This window comes from Abramis brama (genome assembly GCF_963993115.1).
Source record: "Abramis brama genome assembly, chromosome: 1".
Taxonomy (NCBI): Eukaryota; Metazoa; Chordata; class Actinopteri; order Cypriniformes; family Leuciscidae; genus Abramis; species Abramis brama.
In genome coordinates, this window is record NC_139963.1 from 8,231,548 (window position 1) to 8,254,518 (window position 22,971).

Genomic DNA, 22,971 nt, shown 5'->3' on the forward strand with positions numbered 1-22,971 from the left:
GGTGACAAACGTTTATCATGAATGAAAATAACAGTCAAAGATCAACAACTGAAGAAACATGTTCAGACTGAAACAGGAACAAGCGTTTATTGACCATAAACTACAATAACATGATTAAACTGTAATAAAACATGTGAATTAACAGTGAAATACTGGAGGTGACAGTAGATTAATGTTCATTTTACAGTCTATGATTATATAGATGATGTGTTATTCATTTCACATTATTGATTATAATAATCCTGTGAGATCCAGCAGTTTTAATCAGATCATCTAAAGGATTTTAATAAAACATTGTGCACAAATAAAGTGTGTGAATATCAATAACGGTGATAATGCAGTAACACACACAATCAGTTACACAACTGGAGAAATGACAATTTATGTGTGTGTGTGTGTGTGTGTGTGTGTGTGTGTGTGTGTGTGTGTGTGTGTGTTTATGTAATTACACACTTCTGATAAACAATGAGAAATTGTTAAATGGTTCAGTCAGAGTGTGTGTGTTGTTTAATGTGACACAGAGACACTGAAGAGTTATAATCATAAAGTCTAAATCCAGCACAGAGGGGTTCAGTGAATGTGTGTGTGAATGTGTGTAAGTGTGTGAGTGTGTGTGTGTCAGAGACGCTGTAGAAGGACAGAGTGCCGGCCGACACGTCCACAAACACTCCTACTCTCTTACAGGATCCTGAACCAGCAGAAACAGCAGTGGAGTTATTATTGTGAAGGACAGAGAATCCGTTATTAGAGCAGAACAGACTCCAGGACTTCTCATTACATCCAAACTCACTGTCAAAACTCCCTCCTTTCCTCTTGATTCCTTTATATGACACTGATATACCAGCACCAGATCCACTCCATTCAGCCTCCCAGTAACAGCGTCCAGTCAGACTCTCTCCACACAGAACCTGACGATGATACTCAAATCTCTCTGGATGAGCAGGATACGACTGACTCTCATACACACACGTCACCTTTCTGTTCTCCTCAGACAGAACGAGATGAGTGTGTGCTGTGTTTGGATCCAGTGTGAGATCAACGGCATCTGAACACAAGAACACACACATTACAACAGCAACATTTACAACAACACACACTAAAACTGTGTTTGAGGACTTACATCTGTGTAGTCTTGATGTCATCATGAACTCTCCACAGTGATCCACACTAGAAAACACACACACACACACACACACACACACACACACACACACACACACACACACACAATAATTAACACAGATATAAATAATAAAGACACAAACAGATTATATAATAATTCAACAAATTAAAGTTTAATTACACCCGTGAGTCGTATTAATAAATATTATTATTAATAAATTAGAGATTTCTTGTTGATCAAACTAGGAAAAAAAACTAATTAAAATTCAAACACTAACACACACACACGTCCTCCCTCTCCCTCCCTCTCTCTCTCTCTCTCTCTCTCACACACACACACACACACACATCCTCACTCTACCTCCCTCTCTCTCACACACACACACTCCCTCTCACTCACTCACTCACTCTCTCACACACACTCCCTCTCTCTCTCTCACACACACACACACTCCCTCTCTCACTCTCTCTCTCTCTGTTTTTAATTGAAATATTCACAGCTTAAATATTCAACCATGTTGAATTTCAGCCCATAAAAATGCAAGCCCTAAAAATACAATGCATTAAAATGCAAGCATGGTTAATGCAATGCCTCTTTTTTTCAAGTAGTGCAATTTAACAGGCTTTTTTATTTCAAATACATTTGACATTATTTTACTCCCATACTTATTGGTCCAGTGGTAGAGCTTTCGCCAACAGTGTCAGAGGTTCTAGGTTCTAATCCGCCCTCGTATAGGTTTTTTTTTTCTCGTAAAGTTTTTTTCTCTCATCAAAATGATTATGTTCATCAGTGGTTGTATATCAAGCAGGGGCATGCAAACGTTTGCATTATCTTTTGTGGTTTCACCAGAACGAATAGAGAATATCCGCAACGCAACGGATTGAAGCGCACGTCCGAGTGAAGACAGTGCGGTGTGTGCGAGCCACACGAGAAAACACTGTATCCGCGCCACTGATCGCAGCGGCAACGAGCACTTTGATCACTTGATTTAAAAAACACATTTCAGCGCTAGTCTCTTATTTAAAAAACGAATGAAATGAATGCTCTGCCAGTTAACTGGAGATGTTTTATTTATTTGTAGAATTGGTACATTCGTGGCGCGAGATGTTTTAAAAAATGGTGGGGACAATATCGACCCTGGCAAAAAGTGGTGGGAACATGTCCCATCTGCAAATTACGCCTATGCCTATTTCCATAGTTTATTGCTTATTATTTATCATTAGAAAAGTTTGTTTCATGTAGCACGAGTACACAGAAGAAAATTCCTAGTCTGTCACTGTGAAACCTTTCATTGACAATGGCAATAAAATCTATTCCGATTCATACTCATACTGTATATATATATATATATATATATATATATATAGCCTATATCACATAGCACATCCTATTTTTGATTTGAACATCTTATTTTTTTATTCAGTGTACATAAGAGTTGCCTCCATACAGTTTTATCGGTAGATGCTAAGAGACATTTATTTATATATTACCTGTTTGCAAACTTTTTTTTTTTTTTGCTCCCCCCTGTGCTTTACAGCTTTACAGGGGGTATGGCTTATCTAAATGATATGTAAATGAGCCCTATTGTCACTCCCAGCAGCAGAGAGAGAGGTGAGAACTGCACAATCTTTAGAGGCCGTTTTCTTCCCTTTGAGCTTTTTTGAGTGCCTACCTTCAAATGGCCACAACTTCTCCAAATATTATCAGATCTCCATGTGTTACACATCGGTGGAAAGCTTGGAGACTACACTTTCAGAATCTGTGAATAACTCAAAATGCCCCAGAACCGACTTGTGTCCCTACTTTCCGTGATCGGTCACATATACGGATTGGCTGTACACGCGAAAATGCAAGGGTGTCATTTTCAGATTTCTCCACTCTGGGACCCGGTTTAAAAAAATAGCGGTTTCAGTCTCCCAAAATGCCGGATCCGTCTGGACAAAATGCAGACAGGCCTACAATATATATATATTTTTTTTTTACATATAGCCTACAGCTAAACTCTGTGTGGACAGCAGTGTTGGGCAACTTACTGAAAATTAGTTACAGTTACTATTGTTGTGAAATTGCCTTTTTATTTTGCACCAGCAGTTATAGGGTTAATGCGATGAGTTCGGAAAAGGCCGGGTAGAGAGAAAGTTGTTCTTGTGTTCCGATTAAAAGTTCAGGTACGAAGCCTCCCTTGTCTGTCATTCTTCAGACGTTACAATATTTATTTTGTCCATCAAAAGCAGCGCAGAAAAAAGAGCCTCTGCACTTCACTGGATCACTTCACTGCTGCTCACGCGGCGCTCCTGCTCCCGGTGTGAACGCAATCATTAGCCGATTTGGCCTCGTCGATAATACTTGACAGATAAGATAAATTTCTAATGAAAGTGCAGGTAGGCAGACACCGATTAAGTGCGTGACCATGCATACACTCGCACAAATGCGACCATGTCAAATTTTAACTCGCACATTCTCAAACAATGGTCGCATTTGTCGACCATTTTGGCCGCTGTCAGGAGTCCTTCAGTGGTTCTGAAACCTGTCCTGGAGTACCACTATTTTAGTATTTTGAGACATTTTGTATGTCTCCCTCATCTATCACACCTGATTCAACTCATGAGCTCATTAGTAGAGACTGCAAGACCTGAAATGGGTGTATCTGATATAGACATACAACATGTGCAGGGCTGGTGGCACTCCGGAACAGGTTTGAGAACCACTGCTTTAAATAGTTTACTATACTTAGGATATTAATATCCATAGAAAATGAATACCCAATTATGGCCCATTAAAATGATCACTGGTCAATTAATTTGATCAGCCGTAAAACAGTGATTCTTTTAAAATTTCCTAAAAAACCACAGCATGAGGGTGAAGCGGTGTGACGCTCCGCTCAATATTCGACTCTATGCCAGTGCGCTCGCTCAATCACTCACGGCCCAAGCGAACGATCCACTCATGTACCACTCACTCACACCGGTAAAACTACCTTCGCTCAAATCCCACTCCGGCATGACATTTATCTGTATTATATGTCTTTGTTTGTAATGAATTTCTTGAATAAATGTCTCAATTACAGATGGCCTATAAATAAAAGTTAGATATTTGTGGTTTTATTGTTGTGCTATTTGCTATCTCAGTTTCTCCACACTCACTTTCAATTTATTCTCCATCTTCGTTCTAAACTTAGATGTCAACAGTGTCTTTATGTACAAGATGTGCAACTTCATTAAAAATATTTTAATTCTATAACCTCAGATATATTGCTTATTTCACATATTCTTGAACCTCACTGGTTCTTGTCGAAGCTCAAAAGTACTGTGTAAAACAAAAATGAAGCTCATTGGTTCTTGCGGAAGCTCAAACGTGCTGCAGAAACTACAGCAATAAGTTACAATGACACATTTTTTAACACCTCATGGACAACCACAGAAACAGAGCTACACTGTCTTGCAGAAACACAGAGAAATAAAAAATCTGCACGTTTCTCAACAATGGTGGCAATATTTAAAAAAAAAAAATGTTATTCATACTGCAGTGCATGCTGGGAGTTTTATACAATCCTGGAACCCAGCATGTATTGCGACATGAAACATTTGATTGTCACCATTGTTGAGATTCATGTGCTGATTATTGATGGTGATGTCTGTGTCTAAGTCAAGGAGGAGTCTGAAATGTTTTAATGCACTCTATTTCAATATCCTTCATAATAAATGTTTACAGATACATTGCTGGATTTTATGTTGTAAATTTACAGATATTTGTTTAATAAATATTAAGGCGAGACACTACAGGTGAATAGGGTAACATTTTTAACTAGCAGATATCACCATGAAACTTTCCCAGTTGATTACCTACATTAAGATGAGAAAAAAAATGTATTACAAGTTTTCTGTAATTCAATGTTGAAATATGCAAATTAGGCAATATCTAATTAAATATGCACTAATTTGCATATATTTTAAAAACGAAATCTGAGTATTGGATAAAGCCAGGTTAAAAAATATGTTTTCATTGTGTTCACATATTAGATGGGGAAAAAATTACAGAGGGATTTATGGATATCTACTTTTGTTATCCTGTAAATCAGAAAATACTGTCAATAGCCTTAAAAAATGATTTTTGCCATGTTTTTTGGAATAAAATGTTATATAAATCAGGCTAGGAATAATATATTTACAAATCCCTCTGTAAATGTCTTCATAATATAACTAGGTACAAGACTGGAAAGTTTGGTGTATAAAGAAGTGCTACAGAAGTGGAGATTTCAGACTTGGAATATAAGAGAAAAATCATTTTGAGAAAACGGGCTTTAAAGATTTATCATCAGCCAATGAGATTGCGCATTCAGCCCTTTTACTTTCATGATTGGTTGCTGATAAAAAGGAAATGACCATATTTGGATCTGACAGGATTGTACAGAAGAGAGAGAGCTTCCTAACAGTGCTTGTGATGACAGGGTGCCGGCAGAGATCGCGGAGCAGCATGTTGATTAAGAACGCAAACTTTTGTTGAATTTATGAGAAATCTACAGACGCAAACAGACAACGTGTAATAAAATTAAGACCTAAATGTGTATTTCAGACTTTTTTTCACCACAAGTCTGAAAGAAGACGTTATTGAAGACAAATATCCCAAAATCTCAAAATTGACCAGTAATCAAGGCCGTGTCTTAAATACCTTCAAGGCCTTAAATACCCATAAATTCAAAGCTTATACACAGAAAGAGAACATTGAATCAGATGTCCAGCAAATACTGATCTACATCATGGTGACTACAAACTTTATTATATTCAATAAAACATCAACAACTAAATATCTGTTAATTCTCAACAAGAACTTTTGTACATGTCTAAAATAAATAATTGTAAACTGGTTTGTAAACTGTTTTCACACTCTGTCGCTGGAAGTCATTTGTAGTTCTTGTGTTTCTCTTTTTTCTGTTCTTGTTTCTCTGTCCCTCAGTGATTCTGCTTATCAGGTGTTCATCAGTGTCTGAATTCACTCACTTCTTTTTATTCACTCTGTCAAGTGGACTATATTAGTGAAATAATGTAGGGAAGTGATTGAGGGTATAGGGTGTGATTGGGAAAACAGCCTCTGAGTGTCGTTCCTGTAGGCTATTTTTGTTTTCTACGGTATATTGCTGTTTTAATGGAAAATGGTATGAAATTGTCAGAATTTGGCCTTTTTTACAGCAAGGGTTAACAGTGTGCGTAACATGAGAATAACTCTCACACATTCTCACACATCAAGCAAGCATGTCTAAGCTTCCGTTGAACATAACTGATGTGTGCGTTGATGAATTTTATATGTTAATAAAAGAGTCAATTAAATCTGTTCATCATATAATGTGATCATGTCTCTTCAGAAAATTTGGATTAAACTAAATTCAAATAGATCAGTTTCACAATCTCTTCATGAACTTGTTGAAGCGTTGAAGTGGTAGCACTGTCAATGGAGGGACAGAAATATCTCAGATTTTATTAAAAATGTCTTCAATTCAGTCTTACAGGTTTGGAACGATATGAGGGTGAGAAAATAATGACAGAATTTAAATTTTTTGGTAAACTAACCCTTTAAAAAAACAAAACCAATCACACTAGACAGGATTATTGTTATATTACTTAACATACTTGAATTTGTCCAGATGGTTGAGAGTATCAGAGAGCAGCTTCAGTCCTGATTCTCCTGGGTGATTGTAGCTCAGATCCAGCTCTCTCAGGTGTGAAGGGTTTGAACTCAGAGCTGATGCCAGAGCAGCACAACCTTCCTCTGTCACCAAACACTGAGATAATCTATAACAACAGTAAGTGACCATGTTAGTGTGCTTCATCTACTGATAGCCTCTGATTGATTTTAATGAAATAACAGATTTGTAAAATGTGCAAAACTCAGCCACAAATTATCTTAAAGATCTAATTGTAAGTTATAATTTCAAAATAAAAAACTCAGATAAATTTTTTACAGATAAAATCTAAAAGAATTAACCCTCTAGGGTTGACAGAAATACGGCGCCTTTTGATGGATTTTTTCACATAGCAGCAAACGAATTAAAAGACAAATTTATGTAATTTATGGTAATACGGTTATACAGTAGGGTTGGGCGGTATTACGGTAATATCGGATACTGCGGGATCTTAAAATAGCACCGGTATCAGTTTCAATACCGTCATTACCGGCACTTACATAGCCTATAATATATATAATTTATTTATTGTCTAAAAAATGCTTATGTGTGGTTGCAGTTTGGCAATATTTCTGGTTCCAACCGAATGAGAAGGGAGAGGCGGTAAATACGAGAGATGTAAACACCTCTAACCTAATGTCGCATCTCCGAAACAACCGCCCACTCACTGCTGCCAGGATGCATTTTGTTCTCGAGTTCATTAAATAAGCGCATTAATTTTCGTATTTGTTAAAATATTATAATGTTATTTTTTCCATCTTTGTTGATTATGAAAAGTGAACAGCACAAATAGATGGGATGCATCGGGAGTCAGACGATTTGACCACTTCAATAAATTTCGTAAAAGGCCTCTTTAAAACGAATTTCGTTTTGTATATATTTTATCTTAATTTTAATAAATTTTTCATCGACCAATTGCCTGGATAATCATGACATGATGGGCATGCCGCGGTCACTTGCATTGAAATCTCATAAATTAACCGAAACTCAGTGTAGGCTATGCCTCACAGACATGACAAATATATATAAATAAAGCTTGAAATTTCTTTAAACGAAACAATTAAAAATGAAAGAAATAGGCTACTCACTGATTAGGCTAAGTAATCCATGATGTGCATTTTTCTCTAGGCGGTTCATACGGAGATGTGATCATCAATTTCATTAAACGAAACTATTCAAAACGAAAATAAATAGACTAGCCTACTCTCTGTAATCCATGATGTGCATTTCTTTCTATAGCGTTCACTACGGAGATGCCGATCGTAAATTTCTTTAAACGAAACAATTCAAAACGAAAAGAAAAAGGCCACTCTCTGATTGTGTAATGATGTGCATTTCTCTCTATAGGCGCGTTCACTACAGAGATGGCGATTGTCAACTTCCATCTTTGCAGAAAAGTTTTATTAATAAAAATCAATGGACACGCGTCACCGGATTACAAAGGCACTTCTTGCTTGTTGCACGCACACAGATATTATGTTGAATAATGGTGGGCTCGGGCTCATAATAACAGTTAATGCGTCGGCCGGACTCAGATACAACGTGCACGGGTTGGGCTTGATTTTTATTTATTTTTTGCCCGATCTGGCATTCAGTTTCTGAACGGTGTAGGCACAAGCCAACAGTTTGGTGACGCCGTCTGAGCCCATTATTTCATAATTTTTTATTAGTCACGGTAATACCGTATACCCCGGTAAAATAGGGAGGAGGTTTGACGGTATCAAAATTCGAATACCGCCCAAGCCTATTATCCAGCAATACATCATTCGAAACTGTAAAAAGTTTACTTTCATTTGTGTCCACTTGCAATCAAAGCAAAACAAACAGGATGTTTTCTGCCGTCTCTGTGAACTTTTTTCTGCAGTGCGTCACAAAAAACGGACTCAGCGAAAATTTGTCACAGACATGAGCAATATATTTATAGATACATGTAAGTGTCTACTTTTAAATTATCCTATTCAAAATGAAAACAAATATTCTCTGTTTATATAATCTGTATAAGAGAGAGAGATGTAACTATCTCTCGTGTCAGCTTCCTGCAAATGTGAACATGCCTACAGACAGCGCACGCTATTCATATGGTAATGATCTGAGGCAATTCATGCAAACAGAGTCAACACCCACATCAACTCAAACGCATCACGTTTCATCAGAATGATCAGATTAACCCTCTGGGGTCGGCAAACGCGCCGGCACGTTTTGCTGGATTTTCTTCACATAATAGCACAATAAACTTAAATTACGCCGTCATTTATGGTCATACAGAAAAAAGAAATATGAAAAAAGAATCTCTGATATTTATACTTTTGTATGTGCCAACTTAAAATCAAATCAAATCAACATTGTGCTTTTGTAAAATAAAGAAAAATAAACAGGGTGTGCTTTCTGCCTCTCCGTCGCAGTGAACTTTTTTTTCTTGAGCATGTCTATAAACTCAAACAAAACTCAGCGAATACTTGTCACACATTTATGAGCCATATACCTTTATAAACATTTAAGTGTGTACTTTTAAATGATCGGATTCAAACTGAAAACAAATATTCTCTGTTTAAGAGTAATTTGTATAAAACCAACAAGATGTCCAGTATCTCAAACGCTTGCTCATTATTTTTAATTTGACCACGCCCACGCGCGCAAAAGAGATTCACATGCAAATCTCCACATGGAACGCGAACGCGCTCGTTACCTCAAAAACAAAGCACCAAAAAACTTCACAAGTCTCTGCCATTCGTCGAGTTTGGAAGACGTGTCTGAGCTTACATTGGATTTACCTCAGAAGAAGAAGAACGCGATTTGAAGACAAGAAAGATGTAAGGTAAGAAATTCTTAAAGTCCCTGTAAAGGCAATTCTAAAAAAAAATCTAAACACATTATAAATGTTAGAAATGTATTGCTAAATCATATTACAAAGACTGTGAACTGTGAAGTACTGAATTGTGGAGTTAGACTGTTAAACAGTTTTTCACCGTTGCTGTGTTCCGGATTTTTTGGGCGGGGCTAAAACGGGGGCTCGATGACGCACTGGAGCCCCTGAGCTCCTGGACACGCCCCTACTTGATGACGCACTGGAGCCCCTGAGCTCCTGGACACGCCCCTACTTGATGACGCACTGGAGCCCATTCACATCAGTTTGCAACTCAATCGCGAGTTACTGTCAGTACTATTAGTTACTACATCCTACAGTTTGCTAGCTAGCTATGCCTAGGTCAAGGAAATGAGTATTACCTGGATGCGATCACGTACAAAACAGATCGGTGTCCTTATTTAAATTTTCAAAAAACTATCATATTAACAAGAGTTGGATTAATTTTGTGAAGAGCCACTTTGATGGAGAGCTGAGGATCACCGCCAAAACCCACCTCTGTAGTGATCATTTTACACGGGATAGTTTAATAAACTTTTCATCGGAGACAACTGGGATTCACTGATAATCCGCTGTTACTGGTGAATGTGGCCGAACCGACTATCTCCCGCCTCGGCCTTCATCCTCCCGTCCCGCCGACAACTGGTGCCATCATCAGCAGTGCGTGCCCACCAATGAGTGTAAGTTGCCTTCTGTGCTTAAGTTATAATTATAGTAGGTAGTAGGCAGGCTCGAACATGTATGGCTTTGTAAAACAAACTAAGCTGCTAGGAGCATCTATTCCGGCTGTAGCGTTGACAGTTGAGTGTGGCGACGACAGCTTTCCCACGAGTAGGTGTGGTTTCAGTGCAGCCAGCGGACACGCCCCCAGCATTTGAGAGCAGAGACCACTGCTCATTTTTTCAAGATTTTGATAGCTTATTTTATGTACTTGTCGGCTTTTTTTATCATTCAAATTTGGCTGGGTGGCTAATAACACATTTTTCTGTGGTGTGACAAACTCAGAACACATACTTAATTTTGACTTTACAGGGACTTTAATTATTAGTTAGTTATTGTTGCATAAACTTCACATTGCAGTTGAACTGTTGGTGAATATTATAATATTTAGACCCGTGTTTACTGTTACTGTGTTTGTGGATATCTGCTCAAACGTAGATATGTATAATATGGTAACTATAATTTTTCATATTTTAGAGCATGCTGTGCGTTTGAATGTATCATATTTTGCAGTGCGATCGCGTTTGAAAAGCAAAACGCACCAAACATTAGGCTTTATCTTTTTACTATTATCTCATTTCATATCATCATAACGAATGGAAACATTTGAAGTAACATATGATAATCAATATATTTTTCTCTAGCGTAGTTGTTACTGAAATCTTTTGAAAGATTTACAGGCTGCTATAGGTTATTGTTATTATTAGTTTATGCAGCACTGCGCATAGCCTATGCCTACAAGGCACAACAAACCTGGTGTTCATTATATTATATATTGTTGGAAACATTTGTGCGTGTGTGTGTGTATTCTGTGAATTTTAAAAAGCAATTTTAACCAGAAAAATCTAAAATTTATTCCCAAAATCGTGCAGGCCTCTTGATATCAGTATATTCACTCTTTTTTTTTTTCTTTTTTTTTTTTTTTCTTTCAGGAACCAGATGCCACTGAGTCCTGCTGACTTCAACATTCACATGAGTCTCTGTATATGAACATGGTAAAGTGAAAATCAAACACCTTGGAAATGAAAGGTATGTACAATGTTTTTAGGAATGGCACAAAGGTCTCTGTCTTTGGATCATTGTTTTTAATAATGTGTTTTTTGTCATTTGTTGTGTATCTTTGGATTATGTTGTGTTGTAAATAAATCCAAACAATCAAAAAGCCATTCTTTTTTAAATCTCCTCATTCTTTGTGCAAGGTTGCTCAGAATGACAGGGCCTGATAGCTCCTAATAGGGCCATTAGGGAGGGTCTTTGTCTTTCTCAGGTGTGAAAACCATACATATTAATGATGTGATCACACCTCCTCGCATAAAGCTTTCTTACACAAAACACGTCTTAGAAAATTTTAATCAATATATTGTCTTATCTGAATGAGCAGTCAGGATGATTTTCGCATAGTTTTGGAGCAAATATTCTAGGCTACGTGATACAATTTCCAAAAGTCTTGTGAAGGAATAATCAGTATGGGTTTCATGACCTTATTTCAGTGACATTTTTTTTTCTTTTTTTTTCACAAACCACGCATAAATGTCATTATCTCAAAACTGCAAACTTTTACATACATGCTGCTGACATATTATTGTAGCAGAGTTTGTGCTAAATACAGTGTAATCAGACTTTAGCCACGAAAATGTCACAAGTAATAGAAATAAGCACAAATGTCAGAGCATGTCAGAACACCTCCAGGGCCAGAAAACCCCCCAGACCCCAGAGGGTTAATTTACTTTAATTTTGGGATGCAGTGAGAAATAATCCTTGAATAAGAATAATTTCATAATAAGTTTGCCACGATAAGTCCTTGTGTGGTTATTTTTCACAGACCCTCAAGTACCTCAGTATGTTGAGTTGACAGTTTGGACTCCTCAGTCCAGCACAGAGCAGCTTCACTCCTGAATCCCGCAGGTCATTGTTACTCAGGTCCAGCTCTCTCAGGGGGGAGTTTGATGATTGAAGAGCTGAAGAAACAATTTCACAGTCCTGATCTGTGAGATTACAGTCTGCCAAACTGAAAAAAGGAGAACTGATTAAAAGGCATGCTGGAGTCAAGAACAACTTCAACATATAACATCATGCTGGTTGTCTGTTCAGCAGGAAGATCCAGCAATTAAAATAAATGTGATTTAAAATCAACAATCATGTTTATTCTGGTTTATACAAAACTTAATTGAGGTAAAAGGAAACAGTTAATTTTAGGGGTGAAACGGATCGCAGTTGATCCATGATCCTTACGGACCAGGCCCCATGGTTCGGCACACATGTGATTTGCGGATTAACTGCTAAATTTTACCATCATAGGGTAAAAGTTTATAATTTGAAAGTGTTTTACACATTCAACTAGGGCTGGGCGATTTAAATCGCGATATTGTTGTGCGCATCTCGTCAGTAAAGCCGGTTCCTTGATTAGTAGTAAATCACCATCACCTGCTTTCAGATGGAGCGGCATTTAGGGCTGAGGAGATAATTAAGTGATTAATTAAGTGACTATTGAGCATTATTGAAGACACCTGATGTTAACAAGCAGAATCACTGAAGGAGAAAATCACAAATTGTAAGTTACCATTAAGGTGATGGGTGTTTGCTTTAGTTGGGCTCTTGACCATTATATGTTTACTTTAATATTTACTGTTGTTTGTCTGCTGTTATTGATTTATAACAGTTAAATGAATAAAGTAAAATGTGATCTGATAGTGTTGGTTATGTTTTGACATAATCATGCTGTGAAAAATGAAACTTATTGAGATAATTTGGTTTAACTTGTTAGCAGCAGTTTTGTGATTCTTCAGCCTATGATTATAAGTACTTTACTTATAATTTAAAAAATATATATAATAAACATTGTTCTGATCAAAAGATATTCGGACAAATTCATTTAAAACACAGACATCAATAATCAGCCTGTGAATCTCAACAATGGTGACAATAATAAAGCATGTTGCAGTGGCTGTCACCAATCACAACTCATTAATGGCTCCCATCATGCATTGCGGTATGAATAAATTATGATCTGAATTGTCTATGTAATTTACTTTTCCTAATTGAATATTCTGCTCGTCACCATTGTTGAGATGCATAGACTGAATCTTGACGTCTGTGTGTGCGCCTAAAAGAAAGATTTTTTTTAAAACAAATTTTAAGAAATCCTTTATATTATATCAAAAGTTCTGGGCATTTATGCAGATTCACAGTTATGCTGTAACCAACAACATAAATCGAAGTCAGAAAGAAGGATCTTAATGAGTTTAGTGATCAAGTTCAAATGATGAATGTCATAATATAACCAACACCATCAGATCACTTTTTTCTTTGTTAATCTGGCAGTTATAATTCAGATACAACAGCCAAACAAAATCTAAAGTTAATAATATAAGGGCCAAGAGTCCAACTAAAGCAACCAATGATCGCCATAATGGTAACTTACAATTTGAGATTTTCTCCGTCAGTGATTCTGCTTGTTAACATCAGGTGTCTTCAATAATGTTCAATCATCACTAAATTAATCACTTAATTATCTCATTAACTTAAACACTCTTGAGTGTGGACTCATACACTCCCAGGAGTGTTAATTTAACACAGGAGTGTTTGCTGTGTACAAAGAGCCGTAGTTAACTGACAAGCTGAGCCATATCGCATTAAATATCGCTGGCGATACGTCCGCGATATTGATGTGATTTGGCTCAGCTTGTCAGTTAACTACGGCTCTTTGTAGTAAATGCCGCTCCATCTGAAAGCAGGTGATGGCGATTTACTACTAATCAAGGAACCGGCTTTACTGACGAGATGCGCATAACAATATCGCGATTTAAATCGCCCAGCCCTACATTCAACCAATTTTAAATGTGGAAGAAGAGGTGAAAATCAGGACAAGCACCCGAAGTGCGCGCATGCAGAGAGAGAGAGAGGCGCGTTTCAGATAGCGCTCGAACACCAAATCGATTCCTCTTACACATTTCCTTGCCCTTGAACGGACACAAAATTATGTCAAAATACTCGTCTAAATACCCGTCCCGGCAAGTATTCGGTTATGTCACAAGTGAACAGTCTAGAAAGAAACCAGCTGTTTTTCAGTTTTTTCAGTCCATGCATTCGGTCTTAAAGGAACAGCACACACCTAATATTCCTACAGTTGTCTGTGTCATTAATGTTAATAAAACAACAAAATACAGCTGAAAACAAAGATGAAACCATATTTAATTTCTACAGTGTTATTTTATAATTAGGCTTCATTATTAATTTCTGTCCCTGAATACTACTGTTAGACTTTGTAACTTTGTTATTTAGTATTCATCTCTCCTTGTAATTTGTGCATTTGTTCTTATTTTATTACCAACTGTTCACTTTATCAGTTAGGCTAGTAGTTTTTGATGTGGTATCGAATAACTTCAAGTGAGCTTTAAGTAATAAATTAAAAGCTGATACGAAAAATGATCCGATCCGAGGCTCAAAAACCGCAAATGGTCTGAACCGTGAATTTTTTATTTAATTTTAATTGTGAACCGTGAATGTTGTGATCCGTTCCACCACTAGTCAATTTGGTTGAGAATGAAAACAACACACTGCAATTAGTGCAAGTAATTAATGTTTTATGCTTGTGAACATAATATTCATCAAACATCCATCACAATGTGTCACATGTAGTGGTTAAAGTGGGATTTGGCAGGTGGGGGAACCCTAACTAAGGGAAAAAATACTCACCGTGGGAAAACATTGAGTATCGTGGTATAGCAATACTTTTTTGTCAGTGGGCATTAGATTATTTGTCAATACCTGCTCTCTCCTCATCTTCATCTTTCTTTTTATCTCAGTCTCCTTATCCTGCCCTATTTCTTCCCCTCCTAAAGCTGAACTTTGACTGATAGTCTTTTAATTTTCATCTGTGTCAGTGAAGAAAGTAAACATAGGCTCAAATGATATTTATGTTTTTATGAATCATTATCTTAAAAAAGTTAATTTAATCAAGGCTACCAGGAAAGCTGTAGCCTAAGTCAATATTGCCAATTGGAACCTTCTACAAACTTTGGAATTTGAAAACATCTGTTTTTAAATGTTAAAAGTAATTTTAAATAATACAAATTATAGGCTGTTTACCGCAGTTGGTGTACTTGGCAGACTTTTCCTTAGACATCATGCGCTGTGGAAACGTGTCAAATCTTTCTCAGGTATAAATATGCAGCTATAATGCACGTAGGTGATTTTGAATTAATATTTCATGTTGATATACAATGGTCACATAATGTTAAAACTAATCCTGCTATTGAATTGAATTGAATTGTAGACTGCCGACCCTATAGAGGAGTGAGAAGGGCAAACACATGTCCGGCGAATATCGAACCTAAAACTAACTTTACTGTTTTTGTCTGCATGCGTGAACTGGCGTAGATGCACTCAAATCAGACAGGAGAACCGTGACTGAGAACATAACGTCAGGAAGCGTGTTTGCATACTGCCTACCATCGCGCAATCATTGATATTAATTAATCTATTTATTTATTAATTTATCTGAGGTGCCGGAATGCAGTTCCAGACCGTTCCGGCCCCCTTTAACCCCTGCTCACATGTAATTGTGTTATTAGATCTTCACTCTCACCAAGCTTTTCTGCAGTTCCTCACAGCAGGTACCAGTCTCCTTCGACCCGCCTTTGATTTAATGTTGTACTTTTTAAGGTCAATCTCATCCATCACCTCCTCTGACATCAGGATCATGTTTGCCAAAGTTGAGCATTGTGCAAGAGAAAGAATTTTTCTTTTTGTTTTAGAGTTTAAAAACGCCTGCATTTCTTTAAGAACAGAATTATCCTTCATCTCAATCAAACAGTGTGACAGATTCATCCATCTTTCAGGACTGACATTGTATTTTTGACCTCGTTTGAGGTTTTGGATTATTTTCTTGATGCTCTCTGGGTTGTTCTCTGTGTATATCAGCACATCCTGTAAGAGCCTCTGATTGGACTCCAGTGAGATGCCATGAAGGAATCGAAGTAAAAGATCCAGGTGTCCATTTTTACTGTTCAAGGCTTCATTTACTGCTTCCTTCAGAAATACATCAAGAGGAACATTTCCAGACTGAGTTCTGGACTTTTCTGTAAGGAATGTTTTCAGAACTTCACTGTTTTTGTGTAAATAACAGAAAAAGACATACAGTGCTGCAAAAAACTCCTGAAAGCTGAGATGTACAAAGCTGTAAACCTTCCTGTGATAAATCACAGATTCCTCCCTAAAGATCTCAGTGCAAATCCCAGAATACACTGAGGCGTCAGTGACGTCTATGCCGCTCTCAATCAGGTCTTCCTCATAGAACATCACATTGCCCTTCATCAACTGATTGAAAGCCAGTTCAGCAAGTTTCACAATCACTCCTCTGTTGGACTGCAGAAGTTTCTCTGGATCTCTCTCTTCATACTTCTGGTTCTTCATACTAGTTTGAATGATGAGGAAGTGTATGTACATTTCAGTCAGAGTTTGAGGGATTTCTGCACTGAGATCTTGTTTCAGGATATTTTGAAGCACAGTGGCTGAAATCCAGCAGAAGACGGGTATGTGGCACATGATGTGGAGGCTTCTTGCTCTTCTGATGTGTGAGATGATTCTGCTGGCTTGATCCTCGTCACTGACTCTCTTCCTGAAATATTCCTCCTTCTGAGGGTCATTGAATCCCTGAATTTCTGTCACACGGTTGATGTATTTGGAGGGGATCTGATTGGCTGCTGCTGGTCTGGTGGTGATCCAGATGAGAGCAGAGGGAAGCAGATCTCCTTTCATGAGGTTTGACATCAACACACCCACTGATGAAGACTCAGTCACATCAGAAACTTTCTCACTGTCTGAAAACAATGTAATTCTGCTCTCATCCAGACCATCAAAGATCAACACAACTGTACATTCATCATAAATCTTCGAGTCCAGATCTTGAAGTTCAGGATGAAAGTCCAGCAGAAGTCTGTGAAGACTGTATTGATGATCTTTAATCAAGTTCAGCTCTCTAAATGGAAGCACAAACATGAAATCTACATCCTGATTGGCTTTTCCCTCGGCCCAGTCCAGAATGAACTTCTGCACAGAGACGGTTTTTCCAATCCCAGCGATGCCTTTAGTAAGAACAGTCTTGATTTTGTCTTTCTTCTCTCTTCTCTTCTCCTCATATCCTAGTTCAGGTGAAGGATCAAATATGTCATTGCAGTTGATTGGAGTGTCTTGGAGGGTTTTGTAACTTTTCTCCATCTGTAGCACCTCATGTTCTTCATTCACTCCTTCACTCTCTCCCTCTATGATGTACAGCTGTGTGTAAATCCTGTTCAGGAGGGTCTGATTCTCTTGTAGTTTGATTCCCTCAAATACGCTCTCATACTTGTTCTTCATGCTGGTTTTGTGCTGGTCTTTGACTCTCTGCAGATCATCATGCACTGGCTGGTGAGAGTCGAGCTGCAGGGCTGCTTCTGTGTCATGATGACTGATGTGTTTCTGACAGGAGGAGGATGTGCTGGTCTGACAGGACATATCTCTGAACTGGTCAGCTCTCACACCACTGAAAACACATTTGTGAAAATAAAGAAAATCATTAAATATGTTTAATATGAAAATCAAGTGTTTGCTCTTACAGACAAATTTCCATCTATTATGGCCAACTGACATCCTAATATCACACATGAAGTTTCTCAAGGTTCTGTTCTAGCAATGATAATTTTAACCCATCAGTGTTTCCCATTCATTAACTAGATTGTGGCAGCCCACCATAGTCTAATCTGTCCCGCTACGGTTTCATAATGAAAAAAATATATAACTAAAATTCTCAAATAAAAGTTCCCCTTTTAAGATTTTAAAGATTTTTGAAAAACTTTTTGAAGATTTTAAGTCTAAATAACCTGCCACCTTTCCTTTAGAAATAGAACATCACAGATTTCCTGTAATCTTGGTCAGCTGATGTGGATCCTGATTTTTTTAAAAGTTCTTTTATATATGCTTTATATAAATGCTTTATATACTGTATATATGCTTCATTGTCTGGTTTGAGCAGTCATGCATTTGTGTCATCAACATAAGATTACAAGTTTAAAGACAATCAGTCGGTTCATAGGAACACTGTTAACCCTTGCTGTAAAATTCTGACAATATTATACCATTTTCCATTAAAACAGTAATATACCGTAGAAAATAAAAGTAGCCTACAGGAATATACTGTGAATTAACAGCGCTCAAAGTCGACACTCAGAGGCTGTTTTCCCAATCACACCCTATACCCTCATTCACTATTCCCTACATTAGTTCACTAATATAGTCCACTTGAATGAAAAGAAGAGAGTGAATTGAGACACTGATGAACACCTGATAAGCAGAATCACTGAAGGACAGAGAAACAAGAACAGAAAAAAGAGAAACACAAAAACTACAACTGACTTCCAGCCACACTGAGTGTGAAACCAGTTTACAAACCAGTTTACGATTATTTCTTTCATACATGTACAAAAGTTCTTGTTGAGAATTAACAGAGATTTAGTTATTAATAAAATTTGTTGTCACCATGATGGAGATCAGTATTTGCTTTAGTTGGTCTCTTGTCCCTTGACTTCTTACCATTCATCTCTCTCTTTGGTTGCTGTAACAGTGAGTTTATAAAACACTTTTGTTATAGCAAGAAAGAGCCAAGAGGAAGATGATCAGGTGTTTTTGGCTTTTGTGATGATGTCACAATCATCCTGGACATGTCTGATTCTCTGATCTTTTCTGTATTTATTCTTTGAATTTATGGGTATTTCATATTTAGCATATATCTGTGAATCTACAAAATGAAATCAATATTTCTGTAATCAGGTCTTCTAAAGAATATTGTAATCATATAGTGCATTCAATTTTATTTTACTCCTGCTTGACTGAGACCCACACAGACATCAACAATCAGCATATGAATCTCAACAATGGTGAAAAGTTTCATGTCGCAATGCATGCTGGGTTCCAGGATAATATAAAACTCCCAGCATGCACTGCGGCATGAATAATAATAATAATAATAAAAAAATATTGCCACCATTGTTGAGATTCATGTGCTAAATTGTGATATCTCGGTGTTTCTAAAACACAGTGTAGCGCTGTTTCTCTGGTTGTGCATGTGTTAAAAAAAAAAAGAGTCATTGTATCTTATTGCTGCGTTTTCACAGTGGTGGTAATGTAACACTTTTGATTGAGGATTAAACTCTGAATAAGTGAGAATGAATTTCTTAGTGAATGAACAGGCAATATGCTGATTTTGTCATCATAATCATTATAACTGCAGCCATTCATAAACTGTGTGTGCACAAGTGACTTGCAAAAACACAGCTCAAGCAGCAAAAGAAAAACTAATGTTTTAGCATCAGCATCCCAACTAAAGCAAGCACTGATCTCTATAATGGTAACTTCAAACCAAACATTTTCAATTAAACATCTCAATAACAACTTCTGTATGACAGAAATAAAGTCATACTGGTTAATAATAAGTGTGATAATGTGTAATGGCTGGAAGTCAGTCATAGTTATTGTGTTTCTCTATTTTCTGTTCTTGTGTTTCTCTTTTCTTCAGTGATTCTGCTTACAATCACTTACATATTCCCTTAATTATCTCACTGCATTGTTACTTTTTACTCGTAGTGTGGATTTCCCTGAGGGGTTGAAAGGGTTAACTGTGTAAGATAAAAAAGACACACCCACAAAATGTATTTTAACAGTAATAAACTGCAAGTTATAAAACAGGTTTATACTGGCAACACTGTTGCCAGTAGTTTACTGTAAAATTATTTTTTTGGGTCACCGTTGTGCAGAAGAGTAGAGCCTGTGCTTCAGTCCAGGAGAAGATCTACAAACATTGATGATATGCTGCATGTTGCTTTATTTAACAGGCGGTGACTGTGTAGTTGCTGATCCAGTGGAAATCTTTTTATGTGCAATAGTTTTTTAGTGGTCTCAAATGAAAGAAGTTCACAGTAATACTTTGCTCACATTATTAATGCATTATAAATTTTAGTTAATACATTTAAATGACAGTTGGTCAATTTAAGGCAGTCGGTTTCTGCAAGTGTAATTAGTTAACTATAATTTAGTGCATTTTTACAGAAACAAACTAGATTACAGTAAAGAACTGTACAATTAACAGTATTTTACTGGCAACAGTGTTGCCAGTATTTTACTGTAAAAAAACCCGGTAAGGTCTAACAGTGAAGTTATTATTGGCTGATTTATGGCAGATCGATCAGTGTATCCTTGCACCTCCAGCAATTTGTCATGTCAACCAGTTTGGGAACCACTAATTTTATTTATTCCTAATCAGACTTTTCTTGTTTCAGTTTTTATCAAAATTAATAATTTCGGTGCATCACTTATTTAAAGGATAATTGTCACATTGTAACACTGATGCAACACATGTAACAAAACTCATTCCTGTGTAAATGGAGGTCTAACAGAGAAATAACAGACAGAAGCATAAGAAAACACTATTTAACAATTCCTTTCTTTGCATCTTGACTTCCACTTGTTATTTGTTATACTTGTTACAGAAGTTTAGCCATATGAAATGTAACATTTTCTGAACATTTATGCATTGTGTTAATGTGTCTCTCACCCTACATGATGATACTCACACAGGGTCAAAGGTCACTGCTCCATCACTGAATTTTGTGGCCTTCATGGTCAGACAGTTTGATACTGGAGAAGCTGCTCTCTTTCTTTTCCTGTTGTTGATAATGAGAAATAAACAGAAATATTTCAAATAGTTTCCATGCAGATTATTTGTCTGCTCCATTAAATTAACCCTGTCAATACTTCTGTAATTTATAGAGCAGTAAAACTAATTAATTTTAGAGAGAAAACATGTTTTATTAATAGTAGGGTACAACAGCACTGTTAACCCTTGCTGTAAAATTCTGACAATATTATACCATTTTCCATTAAAACAGTAATATACCGTAGAAAATAAAAGTAGCCTACAGGAATATACTGTGAATTAACAGTGCTCAAAGTCGACACTCAGAGGCTGTTTTCCCAATCACACCCTATACCCTCATTCACTATTCTCTACATTAGTTCACTAATATAGTCCACTTGAATGAAAAGAAGTGAGTGAATTGAGACACTGATGAACACCTGATAAGCAGAATCACTGAAGGACAGAGAAACAAGAACAGAAAAAAGAGAAACACAAGAACTACAACTGACTTCCAGCCACACTGAGTGTGAAACCAGTTTACAAACCAGTTTAACATTATTTCTTTCATACATGTACAAAAGTTCTTGTTGAGAATTAACAGAGATTTAGTTATTAATAAAATTTGTTGTCACCATGATGGAGATCAGTATTTGCTTTAGTTGGTCTCTTGTCCCTGGACTTCTTACCATTCATCTCTCTCTGACTGCTGTAACAGTGAGTTTATAAAACACATTTGTTATGGCAAGAAAAAGTCAAGAGGAAGATGATCAGGTGTTTTTATTTTTTTGTGATGATGTCACAATCATCCTGGACATGCCTGATTTTCAGATTTTTCCTGTATATAGTCATTGAAATTATAGTTATCTCATATTTAGCATATATCTGTGAATCTACAAAATGAAATCAATATTTCTGTAATCAGGTCTTCTGAAGAATATTGTAATCATATAGTGCATTCAATTTTATTTTACTCCTGCTTGACTGAGACCCACACAGATATCAACAATCAGCACATGAATCTCAACAATGGTGAAAAGTTTCATGTCGCAATGCATGCTGGGTTCCAGGATAATATAAAACTCCCAGCATGCACTGCTGGAAAAGAAATATTGCCACCATTGTTGAGATTCATGTGCTAAATTGTGATATCTCGGTGTTTCTAAAACACAGCGTAGCTCTATTTCTCTGGTTATGCATCATGTGTTAAAAAAAAAAAAAGAGTCATTGTATCTTATTGCTGCGTTTTCACAGTGGTGGTAATGTAACGCTTTTGATTGAGGATTAAACTCTGAATAAGTGAGTGAACTCCTTAGTGAATGAACAAGCAATATGATGATTTTGTCATCATAATCATTATAACTGCAATCATTCATAAACTGTGTGTGTGCACAAGTGTGACTTGCAAAAACACAGCTCAAGCAGCAAAAGAAAAACTAATGTTTTAGCATCAGCAACCCAACTAAAGCAAGCACTGATCTCTATAACGGTAACTTCAAACCAAACATTTTCAATTAAACATCTCAATAACAACTTCTGTATGACAGAAATAAAGTCATACTGGTTAATAATAAGTGTAATAATGTGTAATGGCTGGAAGTCAGTCGTAGTTATTGTGTTTCTCTATTTTCTGTTCTTGTGTTTCTCTTTTCTTCAGTGATTCTGCTTACAATCACTTACATATTCCCTTAATTATCTCACTGCGTCAATGTTACTTTTTACTCGTAGTGTGGATTTCCCTGAGGGGTTGAAAGGGTTAACTGTGTAAGATAAAAAGACACACCCACAAAATGTATTTTAACAGTAATAAACTGTAAGTTATAAAACAGGTTTATACTGGCAACACTGTTGCCAGTAGTTTACTGTAAAATCTTGTTTTTTGGGTCACCGTTGTGCAGAAGAGTAGAGCCTGTGCTTCAGTC

General features: G+C 36.8%; 1 protein-coding gene and 1 long non-coding RNA gene across 2 annotated transcripts in view; one reads left to right on the forward strand and one right to left on the reverse strand.

Annotated features, from left to right (window-relative positions):
- Positions 1–22,971, forward strand: part of LOC311083714 — a 176,974-nt gene that overhangs the window by 19,441 nt on the left and 134,562 nt on the right. The window lies entirely within an intron of this gene.
- Positions 62–22,971, reverse strand: part of LOC311083677 (protein NLRC3-like) — a 51,171-nt gene continuing 28,261 nt past the window's right edge. The window contains exons 3-8 of the mRNA XM_084115408.1: positions 20,988–21,077; positions 15,971–17,905; positions 12,218–12,391; positions 6,748–6,909; positions 1,121–1,167; positions 62–1,045 (exon numbers count right to left, since the gene is read on the reverse strand). Coding sequence (XP_083971534.1) covers positions 486–1,045; positions 1,121–1,167; positions 6,748–6,909; positions 12,218–12,391; positions 15,971–17,905; positions 20,988–21,077 — 2,968 coding nt within the window. The 3' untranslated portion in view covers positions 62–485. The remainder of the gene's footprint in view (positions 1,046–1,120; positions 1,168–6,747; positions 6,910–12,217; positions 12,392–15,970; positions 17,906–20,987; positions 21,078–22,971) is intronic.